Source organism: Telmatherina bonti (assembly GCF_933228915.1).
Source record: "Telmatherina bonti genome assembly, chromosome: 19".
NCBI classification, from domain to species: domain Eukaryota; kingdom Metazoa; phylum Chordata; class Actinopteri; order Atheriniformes; family Telmatherinidae; genus Telmatherina; species Telmatherina bonti.
The window spans coordinates 21,361,656-21,375,075 of NC_136617.1; the positions used below are offsets into that span (position 1 = coordinate 21,361,656).

At 38.9% G+C, this 13,420-nt stretch overlaps 2 protein-coding genes across 2 annotated transcripts in view; both read left to right on the forward strand.

Annotated features, from left to right (window-relative positions):
* fbxl2 (F-box and leucine-rich repeat protein 2) overlaps positions 1-795 on the forward strand; it is a 22,648-nt gene extending 21,853 nt beyond the window's left edge. Inside the window, exon 14 of the mRNA XM_079258862.1 lies at positions 1-795. This exon is cut by the window's left edge and continues 1,388 nt beyond it. The gene's annotated coding sequence lies outside the window, so the exon portion shown is untranslated.
* Positions 796-1,236: 441 nt separating this feature from the next.
* clasp2 (cytoplasmic linker associated protein 2) overlaps positions 1,237-13,420 on the forward strand; it is a 57,826-nt gene continuing 45,642 nt past the window's right edge. The window contains exons 1-5 of the mRNA XM_079258868.1: positions 1,237-2,144; positions 6,990-7,068; positions 10,428-10,531; positions 12,090-12,181; positions 13,310-13,385. Coding sequence (XP_079114994.1) covers positions 1,947-2,144; positions 6,990-7,068; positions 10,428-10,531; positions 12,090-12,181; positions 13,310-13,385 — 549 coding nt within the window. The 5' untranslated portion in view covers positions 1,237-1,946. The remainder of the gene's footprint in view (positions 2,145-6,989; positions 7,069-10,427; positions 10,532-12,089; positions 12,182-13,309; positions 13,386-13,420) is intronic.

A 13,420-nucleotide genomic window follows, 5' to 3' on the forward strand; every position in this document is an offset into this window, starting at 1 on the left:
CCTTGATGTCCATTATTCAGATTTATTGCTGTGTGTGTCAGGATATCAGTCAGGGCTAGAGCTGATGTAACTATGCTTCTAAAGTGTAACAGGAATTTTCATAAAGATAAGGCAATAGATGTGTGACTGTAAGAAAAAGCACCTCAAGTTTTTGACAATCACATAAAAGTATGTATTTAAAAGTTTATTTAGTAAAGTTTGTGTAATTGTCAATTTACTTTGCAGGATATTTTGAATTGGCCGTTGCCTTCTACTTCAGTAGACCCTGGGCAGCAGAAGAGAAATTATATATATCTTGCCTTTTACACAAGCCTGGCAATCAAATTTCAGCCAATCAAATTGATTCAATTTATCCATTACTCGTTCTCTCTTGTCACCGCAGAACATTCTGCAACTAGTAAAGTGATAGGTAGTGACTGGAAAGCCCCACAACTGTCTAATTTGTTTAATGTCACTTGAGATCAACAAGGTCTTAACATTATCAGTGTCATCAAATGGCATGTTGCAACAGGTTTCACTGGATGAATATTCCACCACTTCAAAAGCTAAACATATTGCAACACAAAGCAGCTTTTAATATTGTGATTTGAAAAAAAGTGAATGGCAAATGCTGTATAGTGCCAAGTGCTAATGACTGGGGAGACTGGCAGGTCATTGGATAGAACTAAAGGAAAACACAGCAAACCTAAAGATCAAGAAAGACTTGGATGGACAAATGGATACATGGCTGACATGGCTGGCTGTGATACTAATGTCCTCTGACAGCTGTTTTAACGGTTTTATGTTTAAAAAATAAACAAAATACATGAAAAATAAACAAATGAATAAATAAAGATGACTAATAGTAAATGTGCTTTGTCTTCACAGTGTGAAATTTTGTCCCGTTACTTATTAAGACCGATTATACAGGGAACTGCGGCAAATGAAAAAAAACATTGCAGCAGTTCAGCCGCTAGATGTCACCAAAGGGTCGTGGACATGGGGGTCACGCCCACATCCACAGTATGGGTTGATTCATAAATCTAAAAGAAATTGGAATTTATTTAACCTTCAGTACAAACAAAAATATATTTTAATTTAGTACGTGTTTTAATCTTCCCATTTAGCTCAATGTGTTAATGATCATAAAAGGTTTGCTCATTTTAGATTTTACGACAGGCATTTTTCTGGATAGCTGTGCGGTGCCCAAAGACCCATCGGCCTGCTCGTTGAACGGTTGCACCTCCGGTAAACTGCAGTCCCCGGCGCCGCGCAAGCTTTTAGCGCCTCTTCACAGAGCTTGCTACAGCAACGTTTATTCCTGGATTAAACCGAGAGAATTTACCGCGGACCTGGAGCTGGCTACTTGTTGTGGGAGTTTGGTACAACTTTACAGGAAAAGGAGCCTGAAAAACTGAAGCCTGTGGTCATGAAGTAGAAGAGCGGAGCCAGGCGTTAGGCCTGCAGATGCCTAGCGGTAGCTAACGGAGATAGCTTAAGTAGAGCTATTTGTATTTGTCACCGAGCAAAGCAGCAAGGTGCTATTTTTGTTAGCATAACATAGAAAATCTTTAATCGGTTCGCTTGTCTGGATGCGAATATACTGACAGAACCTGCCATCGTCTCATAAACTTAGACGTTTCCTGAAGTTTCGCCAAGTTTTAAGTTCCCTTTTGAGCTAAAGTCTCGTTGGGAAAAACAGCGACCTGCGACTTTTAGTTACGAACAAAATCCAGGTTTTGATTTGGTATGGGAATGGTTTGTATGTAGAAGTAATTGATAATTGTAGGAGATTGCATGTTTATGATCAAACTTCGTTTAGACGCAGTCCAGACCCCCCCCTCTCTCTCTCTGCCCCTCCACTGGACTACAGTTAACATCTCGAGTCTTTCACATCTCGTCCCACCGACCATTGTCCTCTGTCTCTGGCCGGCTTCAGAGGCTGGCCACAAGGCACTGAGTGCCCAATGGAGGAACATGACAACATGGACTATTTTTACCAGCAGGTACTGCAGAAAGATGTAACCCGCAGACTGCAGGTCGGTCAGGACCTCATTGAATACCTGAATGACCCGCATCGTTCTCCGGACGTGGAGCAGGACAAACCTCGGTTGGACAAGACCATCGACGAGTTAACGGGATGGGTGAACTCTAGCAATTTCAAGGTGAGAGATCTTTGCCAGTCATATTCATCATATGAATAGATTGTAGGGTAGTTTTGTCTTGATTGTGAATTATTTTCCACCAGTTTAGTTTAAAGAAGGAACGATCGGGTCTTTACCGATTTGTAGACATTGATTTTACTGAAAAGTTGAGCATAAATGAAGAAACGAATAGCTATCCTAAATATTAAACATGAAAATATGCATTTTTTTCTCCTTTAAAGTAGATCCAATTAAAACTGATTGAGTCTTCTTAATCAAACTCAACTATGACTACATGTTGAAGATTTACACTTCTCTTTCATTTCCTCCCCAAACTGGAAAGAAGCATCGCTTTTTGTTGTTGTTTGTTACAACCCGGGAGTATAACTGTGGATCATTTGAAGCAGACATTTTTAAAGCTCTTCCCTGTGACACAGTAGTACTTCTGCAGGGCATTCCTGCGGTTTGTTGTCGTTTGGTTAAGGCTGTGTCTGCCCTGTTAAGGAGGCCCATTGTCAGCACTATAGACCACTTGAGCATTGGATGGATTGGATGGGGGAGGGGTCTGAAGACTCATTGTTGACACTCATGCTTTTTCTACATTTATTCATCTATCATTTTCTTAGTTTTTGTTTTTTTTTCTAGTTTTCTTTCACCTTTCCAGTTTTCTAAAATTGTGTTTGAGGTAGCCTAGCATTTCTTTTACATATTTCATCTCTTCATTCACAGCTCAAATCTCGACTGTGGCATTTTGCAATTATTTTCCAACTAGTGTGAAATCATTCTGAGGTACAAAAATTTGACTCACATGTTACTTTTTGAACTGACAAACAATGCCTCTGTTATTTTGGACTGGGAAGTACGTTAAAAATGTGAAAGTAGCAGAGTCAACCTAACAAAGCTTCCACAGCCAGTGCCTTGAAAGCACATCTCCTTTGACAGCGGCCCTTAGCTTGGGACAAAATGCCAATTTCTCATCACTGTCAGTTTATGTTGATTGTTAAAATTGATATACATGTACTTATTAAACCATACTACTATTTCACTATAATGATCGATACAGCTTTAAAATGACAGGATATGATCATGAATTCGGAAACATTAAACAGTAAGAGGCTGAATTTGAATGTATTTTCATTAAAAAAAATAATTTCTAAAATATATTTATATAATAATAATAATAATAATAATATGCAACTTATCTGAAGGCACTCTTTAAGATGTCACTCTGTTACCAGTTGTTCAGATTTGTTTTTGTTTGTGGATGACAGTGATGACCAGATGAGTGTAGTCCTGAGTCACTTCGAGACAAAAAGCTTTTAGTAACCCATATCTGTCCAAAAAAGGGCAAGAGGGGTTACAAAATGCTGAGTCAGCACAGTAAGAGTGGAGGGTGGCGAGACGATGTAGAGTTGACAAGAGGGGGAGAATACAGGAGGTGTTGTGGGTTGTGAAATGGAGTACCTGTTAGAACATTTTACACTGTATTTCCTGTATTATTATGCTGTGGACTTTCTTATTTACATGCCATGCACAGGCTGTTCATTGATAAATTGCTTAGGTTACAGCTTCACATCATTCACATACCAGTGCAACATGCAATGCACCAAGTATGCTGAGTGTGCACACCATTTCAAATGGAGTGCCAGTACATTCGCCAAATGCCCGTAGATCTAGTTGAGTTTATACAGCTACCTTTATTGGTTGATAAACACACAGTTATATTTTCCATACCAAACAGCAACGTCTTAAGGAATAGATGAATAAAAGCATCAACTCTGAATAAGTCTTATTCCAAGTTCCACATTAATCAGCAAATTCTTCATTTGTTTTTTGTTTTCTATCTGGAGAACGTTTATCTCTGCAACACAGTTGCACAATCAAACTGGATTGCTATGACAGATAAGTTGGTTAACATGATGCCCCCAGTCTAACAACAAATGTATTTCCTCCATTTAAGTGGAAAACTCTTCCATGGCACCTTATTGTCACTTCTAGCTTTTATTATGCACTAGTGATGGAAAAAGGAGCAAACTCAACTTTTCTGCATTCATTGAGTGGGCTGGAAAGCATGTTCCTTTTGTTAGCATCACTGCAGCCATAGTGCCTGTATAATATGCAGCAAAAGAACATGAATATTGCATGCTGCATTTATGAAGAGTAGGTTCAGATGACTGGCCACTTCTTTCACTGATCAGGGCTTGTTTTTGTTACCAGGCTGCCGAGAGTAGACATTCTGATTGCTCTAATTAGTTAAACTTATGAGGACTTTCTTAGATAATCAGTTGTTTTGGCATATGATCCATTTCTATGGTGGTTTAATATTTTGGTGTATTATTTCGTGTACATATATTTGGAGCAGAACATTTTTGTATGCATTTTTAAGGTATGATGAATGCCCCAAAATATTTGAAAAATTGTTTCATATTTAGTTGTTTCCCGGCATAAAAGGGAATCTGAGGAACGAAAACTGTTGATATTGCATCTGTATCAGCCTAGAAATTTACCTCCATTTTTAAAAGGGATATTTTTTCCTTTCAAACAATGAAAATGTTTTTTTCCTGGCCCGCTCTTCCCACAGGTCTTTCTTAGGAAAATCCTCCAAAATAGAGAATTCAATGCAGCATTGTGGGAAGCAGCTGCAGGAACTGCTGTATCAATGTTTTGGTTGGTTCGCCCAAGATAGTTGGGTCAAATTATGATCTTAATCTGCATTTGGTTATTTTTATTGCTTTATTTTACATGGATTAAGCATCAGAGTAAATCCTACAGGTGCTCATTATAACTTAGATTAACACTTTTGGTCAGTTATAGTTTTGTGATTTTCTTTTCGCTCTTGCCATTACCGGTATCTTCAATATAGAAGGTAGTATTCAGTGGAAATGGGAAATGGCCAGTGTAGTGTAATGGTTTATCTTAGCTGGTGCGACAGAACTCTGGAACCAGTGAATGCACAACATTTTTGTTTTATTACAGGACTAAAACAGTCACTAAAACTGTTAATTGACTGATTGCTAAAGGCTTTTATTAAGTCTTCACGTTTGAACATGTCCCATATAAGATGCTGTTCAAGCCACAAACTCTGTGTTTTGCTCGATTAAGCTTCTTTTAAAATCCAGAGTAAACCTTGTACATGCTATGCGATTTAACTGGCTAAGCCACCGTACACAACAACCTTCACAAAGGCCCATTCATACAGAGCTGACTACTTAGTTTCTTTTTATAAAGCACTCCAACATACCTCAGTCATTTAAACATTTCGAAGCTTCCAGTTTAGCAATGCAGTGATTGGTTAGAAGATGTGTTTGAGAATGTATGGCAGCATCCATCAGAAACCTGTTTTTGTGTGTGTGAGTGTGGATAATAGTTTTGTCGGTCTTTTTCTCTGTTTTCCTTGCTCATTTCTGTAGTCAGCTTTTCACTGCAGGAGGTGTGTAGAGCAGGAGAAAACCTCCTGTCACCTCCACATCTTAAGTACACACAAGCAGAATCCTCTCCCATCTTTCATCCTGGAATCATTGCTGTCTTTTCCAAGTGAAGATGATACCAGATGGTTGCGGGCGATTGTTGGGGTGCCGGTTGGAGGAGGGGTAATGAGAGGCCTGCAGGATTTTTCCATGCTGTGCTTTTTTTTCCTCCTGCTGTTTTTCCTTTCTTCTCAACTTCCCCCTAAATTAGGTCAGTATGAGGGAGTCATCATATTGACCTAAGGCTCATGTTTCCTCTCCAGGTGATTTTTATTTATTTATTTTTTTAAATAATTGGACTGAATCCTTAAATCATGTTTTCTTTATCGTCTCTGCTCTCCTCCTCCTTGTTAACGTAGTTACCTGGCTTTGCTGTTCCTTGACTAAAATAGGAAAAAACCGGAGTCTGACTCCCAACTCTCTGTGGGACGGAGTCTAGCAAATAAGCTTGAAATGGATTTTCTTTTGGACTGTTCAGTCTTACCACAGCACTGCCAACAAAAGCATTCCAGGAGTACAGCTCAGTGTGTGGATGTGATCCTAATCAGAAACACAGTGGGAAAATCTACTTCTAGACACAAATATCAATACACCCTCCCCTATTAGTCTTTCACAAGCCAATTTTTATGAAGACTTGAGGCTTTGGCATACTTCTCAAAATAGTGTCAGTTCAACATTTTACTTGTCAGCTGGTTCAGGCCATAACATTAATATCCAAGTGATTTGATTTTGACCAGATTTCTCAAGTACACATCATCAGCTGTTGTTTTGCAGGCAATAGAAAGGGAACAGAACAGTATTACATAATCAACACACAGCCGCTGACATGCAGTAACCTTTGAAACCCAGTGTAAAAGGGGAATTCTTCTACTTTATAGCTTTAAAAAGATTTTCTTTCCATTCCAAGTATAAATTGATTCCTGTTTTTAAAAATAATATCCTGTCGCCAGTCTGCCTGGTGTAATATATCAGTCAGTATCCTGCACTACAAGGCCAGATATTTCTGGAGGCTCCCAGTGAGTTGTACATCAAGGACACAAGGGAATATTTGGATTCTTTCTATGTAATAAAACTATCAACAACAGGCGCAATCGCCTGTTGAGTCAGCAAAAAATTTCAAGACTGCTTGAATCAGCTTATTTAAAATATATTCAGGATCATTGCACAGACTTGAGTTTATGTTAACCTTTATGCTATAATAATTGGAATTGAAATGAATCCTGCTTGTCTTCTTATTGCTGCTTCCACCGTTCCCAATGTAGAAAAAGAGTAAATACTGCTAATGTGAAGTGTTACAAATCAGATGTGCTTTTTTTTATTTTTATTTATTTATTTATTTTTATTTTCTGCGTACCCAACCAGCTCTAATCTTTTATTTTACTTTCACTTTGTTTTATAGGTGGCGTTGTTAGGGATAGACATCTGCAGTGCATTTGTGGATCGCATGGGGGAGCGGTTCAAGGGATACCTTGGCACAGGTGAGATATCTCAACCATTTCCACCTCAGTTTCTTTTTATGGTAGGTTCTATTTACAGTGAAAGCCATTCAGAACTTTTATTCCTTCAATGAGCTTGCACACAAAGCCTTGATGTTAAATGGCAACAAACGCGTATAAGCCTGTGCTCACCCTTTTTCTTGGTTTCACACACTTACCATTCAGTTTGTTGTTTGTTTTTTGTGAGGTTTATCAAGGTCTGTTTTTGTTCAGCTCAAAAAATAGTTTACTCATTATCCTGAAGACTGAAGGTTAGAAAAGTATTATTTTGTTTTTCTATAGATCCTAGACTCAAAAATGTATAAATATTTTTAAAAAAAGAGAAAGGAAAACCGCTTTTGCATATTTTTGTTTTTTCTTCACCAGATTACGTTTAAGTTTGATGCCTTTTGAGTGGCTGCACTGACATTTTCAGCATTTGTGCACGTATCTCTACTTTGTTTCACTTCCACTTTTTTGTTCCTCTGAAACATACCAGCAGCACCAGCCAGTTACACACACAATTTTGTTGTATGTACTCATCGATACTTATGTCCTGCCGTAGGCAACCCTTATACACCCTACACCACACCTTTCTTAACATAATCCTCTGTGTTTGTGTATTTTTATGTTTAGTCAGAGGCAATCCTATCGCTTTCCTGCTTGAGGTGTCACCAACTGTCTTTGTCAGCCAGATTCATTCTTGTCATCAGCAAACATAATAAACACTGCAGTGCAGCTCTGGGGTTACTGGAGTCATCATGCTGTGCAGTTGACCAGCACACACACAGTTTGCCCATTCATTGTGAAGAGCGGTGCCTGAACTGAGCTTTGTGTGCATTCGTAGTGCAGCTGTGTGTTTCAGATTGATGATAAAATCATCTTTCTGGCCCAACCCTTGCACTGGAATATCACTCCCTCCCATCTGAATTCCATCTCTTCTTTCCTGCACTCTCTCCATCTCCCTACATCCACCCTCTTCTGCCACACACACACAAACACACTATGGGGAGGAAGATGAGATCATTGTGACTTAGTGAATATTGATCTACAGGGCTGACTTATTGCACTGGCCTGCTGCAATCACAGTGTATGCATGTGCATGATTGTATGTAGTGTGCACATTGACAATATGCTGTTGGCCATCTTGCCATCTAACATTCGCGTGTTAAATGGACATTGTGGTGAAACAGACCAACCCACAAAAGACTACACTTTGACTTAATTATACTTAATTTGTTGATTTACTTATAGGATGAAGTGATGGGACTGGCCTGATTTCTGAGTAAGGTTGTTTTATAGAATAGTGTTTGTGTACATTTTCATTTTCACTACATGGCAGGATGACGTTACTTTTTGCAACAATGCCCCTCTGTCATGTATCCTGTTTGAGGCCATTGTCCATGTTGCTCAGGCAACCAGTTGTTATGGTATCATAATGCACATGCACACACTAAAAGGGCAGATGACATCACTCTATCACTCCCTTCACTGATGTTTCAGACTTGGTATGTGGGTAGGAGTGTGTGTATGCACATGCCATTCTGTTTGTAAATGTGTTATCTCATCAAGTTTTTGAGTTGGACTGAACAAGTCAAACTCTGTGAATTTTGCAATTTGGGCTTCGTGTTTAAGCTTTTAGTGTCCTATATTTTCATAAATATCAACAAATCTCATGAAAAGATCAAAACCTAATCTGTGGCTCCCATCCAGGAATCCACTCGAATAAGAAGACGGCAAACACATTTATGTGGCTTAATTTTTAAAAAGGACAAAGAAACATAGGCTATAAGGTTTGCATTTGTAAATGCTTTTGGGATACATTGACATTTTAGACAGCTAGTCTCATATGCCAGAAACAATTACCTCTGCTAAGGAGGTGATGGAAGTTTTTTTTCTTTTTTTTGCCAGTGTGTATCTGTTTGTTTGCTACTTTACACAAAAACTCATGGATGGATTGTTTTTGTTTTTCTGAGATCTCCATCTGGATCCAGGAATTTTTAAAAATTCTTTATTATTGCAAGATTGGGAGATTTTCAGTATTTATGCATGTACCTTAAAAATAAATAGTCTGGGTGATTGGCCAAAGATTACAGACAGGTTTTATAAGATATCAAAGTTAGATCTGGATTTGGATAATATCAAATCAAATTTATTAATCAGATTAAAGTCCATAAAATAACACACGTAAGACTAAGAAGATGCATACACATAAAATCACAAAAGATAATCAAGAGCATCTAAAAACATAGATGCATTTCAACCAGTGCATCCCCAGTCTGGATAAGTACAGAGAGCAACTCCCCAGAACATAAAAAACAGGGGCTGGCCAGGCAGGCAGGCAGTCATCTTCTGAACTGTTTAGTCCAATTAAGGGTCATGGGGAAACTGGGCCTATCCCAGCAATTATTGAGCGAGAGGCAGGGCACACCCTGGATATGTTGCCAGTCTATTGCAGGGACTAGGGGATCTTCAAAATTTTTATCTCTGCAAATGAACAAATTTTAAGATATAATCATTCAGCTAAGACCACAATATAGCCAAAATGATATGGATTCATTATCAGTGTATTTAGGAATTTAATACTGTGCACATATTAAAAATGAACGTAGGACAATTACATCAGGTGGAAATCACAGTATGGGTGATATTGAGCTGCTTAGTGGAGGTCTGTGCTCTCTGTGCTTTTGTAGTTCCACATAAATTTATTAGTTGCTTTCATTATAATGAAAAAACATGCTAGAGATCCATTAAATAGATGTTGTCACACATAGACACATCCACAGTTACTGTTAGTCAACTTAATGTGGTTTTTTACTTTTTGTTGAGTTTGTTGGTTAGAAGGAAGATATGATACCAGCAGACCTTTTATTAAACCATGCTTCCTGCTCGTGTAATCCTTAAGATTAAAATATAAAAGGCTCATAGTTATGATGGATTAGAGTTGCCTATAATACTTATTGTATAGTTGAACTTCAGCGTTTAAAGGTTCTTTCTTTTTATTCTTTACAGTGTCTCTGAATTACATAGGGCTCCATGACATGAGAGTGTTTGATGATCTTGACGTTATTTTAGTCACGGTCCACTTCTCATTTCCTGGCCTTTCTCTCTCCTCTGCTTGTCAGAGCCAAGTGTCAGTGGTGGTATTGCTTCTATATTTCATGAAGTGTTTACTCTGCCACACACCCATGGGCTGCACTAAATGTGTTTGCATGTATTTGTCTTTTAAAAGCACTCCACTTGGGGGCAGTCTTTATTTTATTTGTCCCTTGTAGAGAGAAGAGTATTTGCCATAAAGTGTGTATCAAAACCATTAACTCCTTTTTTTTTTTTTCCTCTCTGTGTTTTTTTTCTGTTTGTAGTTTTGCCAGCTCTGGTTGACAGGCTGGGTGATGGGAAGGACCAGGTCAGGGAGAACAGCCAAGCTCTGATCCTGCGATGCATGGAGCAGACGACTTCACCCATGGTGAGATACAGCGTGACATGGGCATAAAAATCTTTGAAACCCTACCAGATAAATCCTCTTGTAAGCAGTGGATGATTTAATGTCACAATTTTTAACATAAAAGACACCCTAGCAAAATAATTTATAAGTTTTATATTTTAATCATTTAACAAATGTTTAAAAAGGTCAGTTGTCATAAAAGCAATTAATGTAATTGCTTTACTTATTTGTTTAAATGGATGTTTAATATGCAACATGTACACATTGCAACCAAATCACACTTGTATTTAATAATCTCCATGTTTTGGCTCCCTCCTCTGGATGTTAAATGAATTACAGAGGTAACATCTGTTCACTTATGTGTGTAAATGATAACTGTGAGGATCTGGAAATTCAAACACACACAAAAAGGAGTCGTGACCAAAAACCAGTTTATTTGAAAATGAGAAATGAGGGTAAAGGGACAGAGGTTCAATCCTGAGGAATAAGCATCTGAGAGGGTCCTGGTTCCAGAGACAGAGTCAGAAGGAACGCAAGAGGTCGAGATTATGATAAAGCAGATGAGGTATTAGCCAGGATGATAGATGAGACTCAGGGGTTCAAAAAGCAGGCAAGAGTCTGTGTCCAGAATATCCGAGAGGCTAGAGGAGTCCGTTGTGGGCAGACCAAAAAGGTTAATCTGAGGACATGAAAAGGTGGGTTGGAAACTTGAGACAATCGACTGAACGTTGGAGAACAACTAGACAAGATCTACTGATAATCTGGCAGAAGGGAAGAGATTGGAGAGTGTATCAGGAGGACTGCGAGTTATGACAAAATGGGCAAAGGACCAGGTGGACTGAATCAGACTGATGAGCCCAGGGAACATGGCAGAGGCAGTTAGGACCCCCAGGTGGACTGAGTTCCACTGATGAGTGCCGTCAGGTCAGGGAAGAAAACAGGACATGGGCTTTGTCTAAATGTCAACCCTATTCAGTAGTGGTCACGCCATCTTCTAGGGGTGTCCAGGGAGAAAAAAGGAGTGCACTCAAAATTACCCACAAAGCCTCTTGAAAAATATTGAGCATCAATGGTCACTAGACGAGTCAACATAGACCACAATGCATCGTGGGCCGGAGCACAAAGTGGCGCAAGTGACACGAATGTCGAAGGAGGTTAATAAAAAACTATAAAATAAAGTCATGTCCTTATTCGCTGAATAAATATGCAGCAATGATAGAATAAAGTGCAACATTAGAAAATTAATTTTTTTCACGAGTTTAGATTGGATTTGGAACAACACAAGGTGGTTGCTGTCGTGACAGATCTGCAACGAGGAGAAAATAGCAAGCTTTGTGTCCGAATCGCCAACAGAATGAGTGTGCTGCATAGTGTAGCCCTATATGAGGAGTTAGGACTAGTGTGGATATTCAGACACAGTGTACACAAACCACACATGCTCACCTGCACAGATCGTATCCTCCCTACTGCCCTGTAATCTGCTCAGTCACTGAAGAGCTGTCAGGTGGGACCTCACTTCGCTTGTTTCATCTGACTCCTCCTTTTCTCCTCTCTTCTTCGCACTCCTCTCATTTTCCAGTACGTCTGGGAAAGGCTGCTTCCTGGCTTTAAACACAAAAACTTCCGCAGTCGAGAAGGAATCTGCCTCTGTCTCAGTGCCACACTCAGCACGTGAGTAACATCTTCTTAATATATATTACTTCCAGGGTGAAGTAGAAAAAAAAAACTAAAAAATTTGAGAAGTATCATTTGAATATTTTTCTAATCCTCTATGTGAAATGTTATGCTTTTGTCCTTACAATGACTGAAGTGATTATAAAGTACATTCTGAGAGAAATTGTGCATGTTAATGCTACACTTAAAGGGTTAATGAACACCGTAAGGGGTGGCCAGTGCTGTTGCCACCACACTTAATGACCCACTTTGTTCAAGAAACGCACGTTCTCTGTCTGCAGGATTAATCCTCTTAGCTGTTTGTGTGACTTTGGAAAGGTGGCACACGTGAAACTAATCACTTCCTTTGTTATTTGATGATAGAGATTTCCGGCATTGATACCAGTGTTTGATTTTTAATGAATGAATTTCTCATTTTCTTCAATGAGTTCTGAGCGACTCTTGGCTCCTGGTGGGTCCTCTACAGACACAAATTGCAGGGACAAATATGTCTTAATTGGCCTGGATTTCACAAGCTTGTCGTGTCTTTACGCAAATGACTAATACCACACAGATGCTTGTTTGACAGCAGTATTTTTTACTTTGAGAGTGCAAACACAGCAAATGTATACTACTTGTATCATCTAGTTAATTTTAGGACCTTTTAGCTAATGGAAAGTGGCACTGTTGTGCAGAATGCTAAGCTGCAACCTGTTAGTAAAGCTAAAGATGTTTGCTGTGTATCCTCATACACTGAAATAGACTGAGACAAGCACAGAGAAAGTTTTTCCATGTTTTCACATGTGCTGTTTGTGCAGTTCACAGAGCTCCAGACAGTATTGTGATTGAGAAAGCTCAGTGTATTAGAGCTGAGCAGAAAATGCTCGTAGGGGGAAAAAAACAGACAAGTAAACAAAGAGAATTTTTTAAAACACTTTTTGGACCATTTTATATAATAAACATTGAAAAGAATGAAGGTGTTTTAGCAATTTTTGTTTTCTGTTCTCAGTCCATGCCAGTCTTTTGCCAAGTTAGTCTTGCTAAGATGGAAGATTTACCATGAATGCATAAAAGTGTGTCCTGTGTTAGGTGAACTATTTATCAGATGAGCAAAAGATTTTATCGCTTCCTGTGGCTCTTTTTCAGGTATGGATCCCAGCCTCTCAGCCTCAGTAAATTAGTTCCTCATCTCTGCTCTCTGACAGGAGACCAAAACCCACAGGTGAGGCAAACAAAAGTGTTTTGTAAAATTATCCA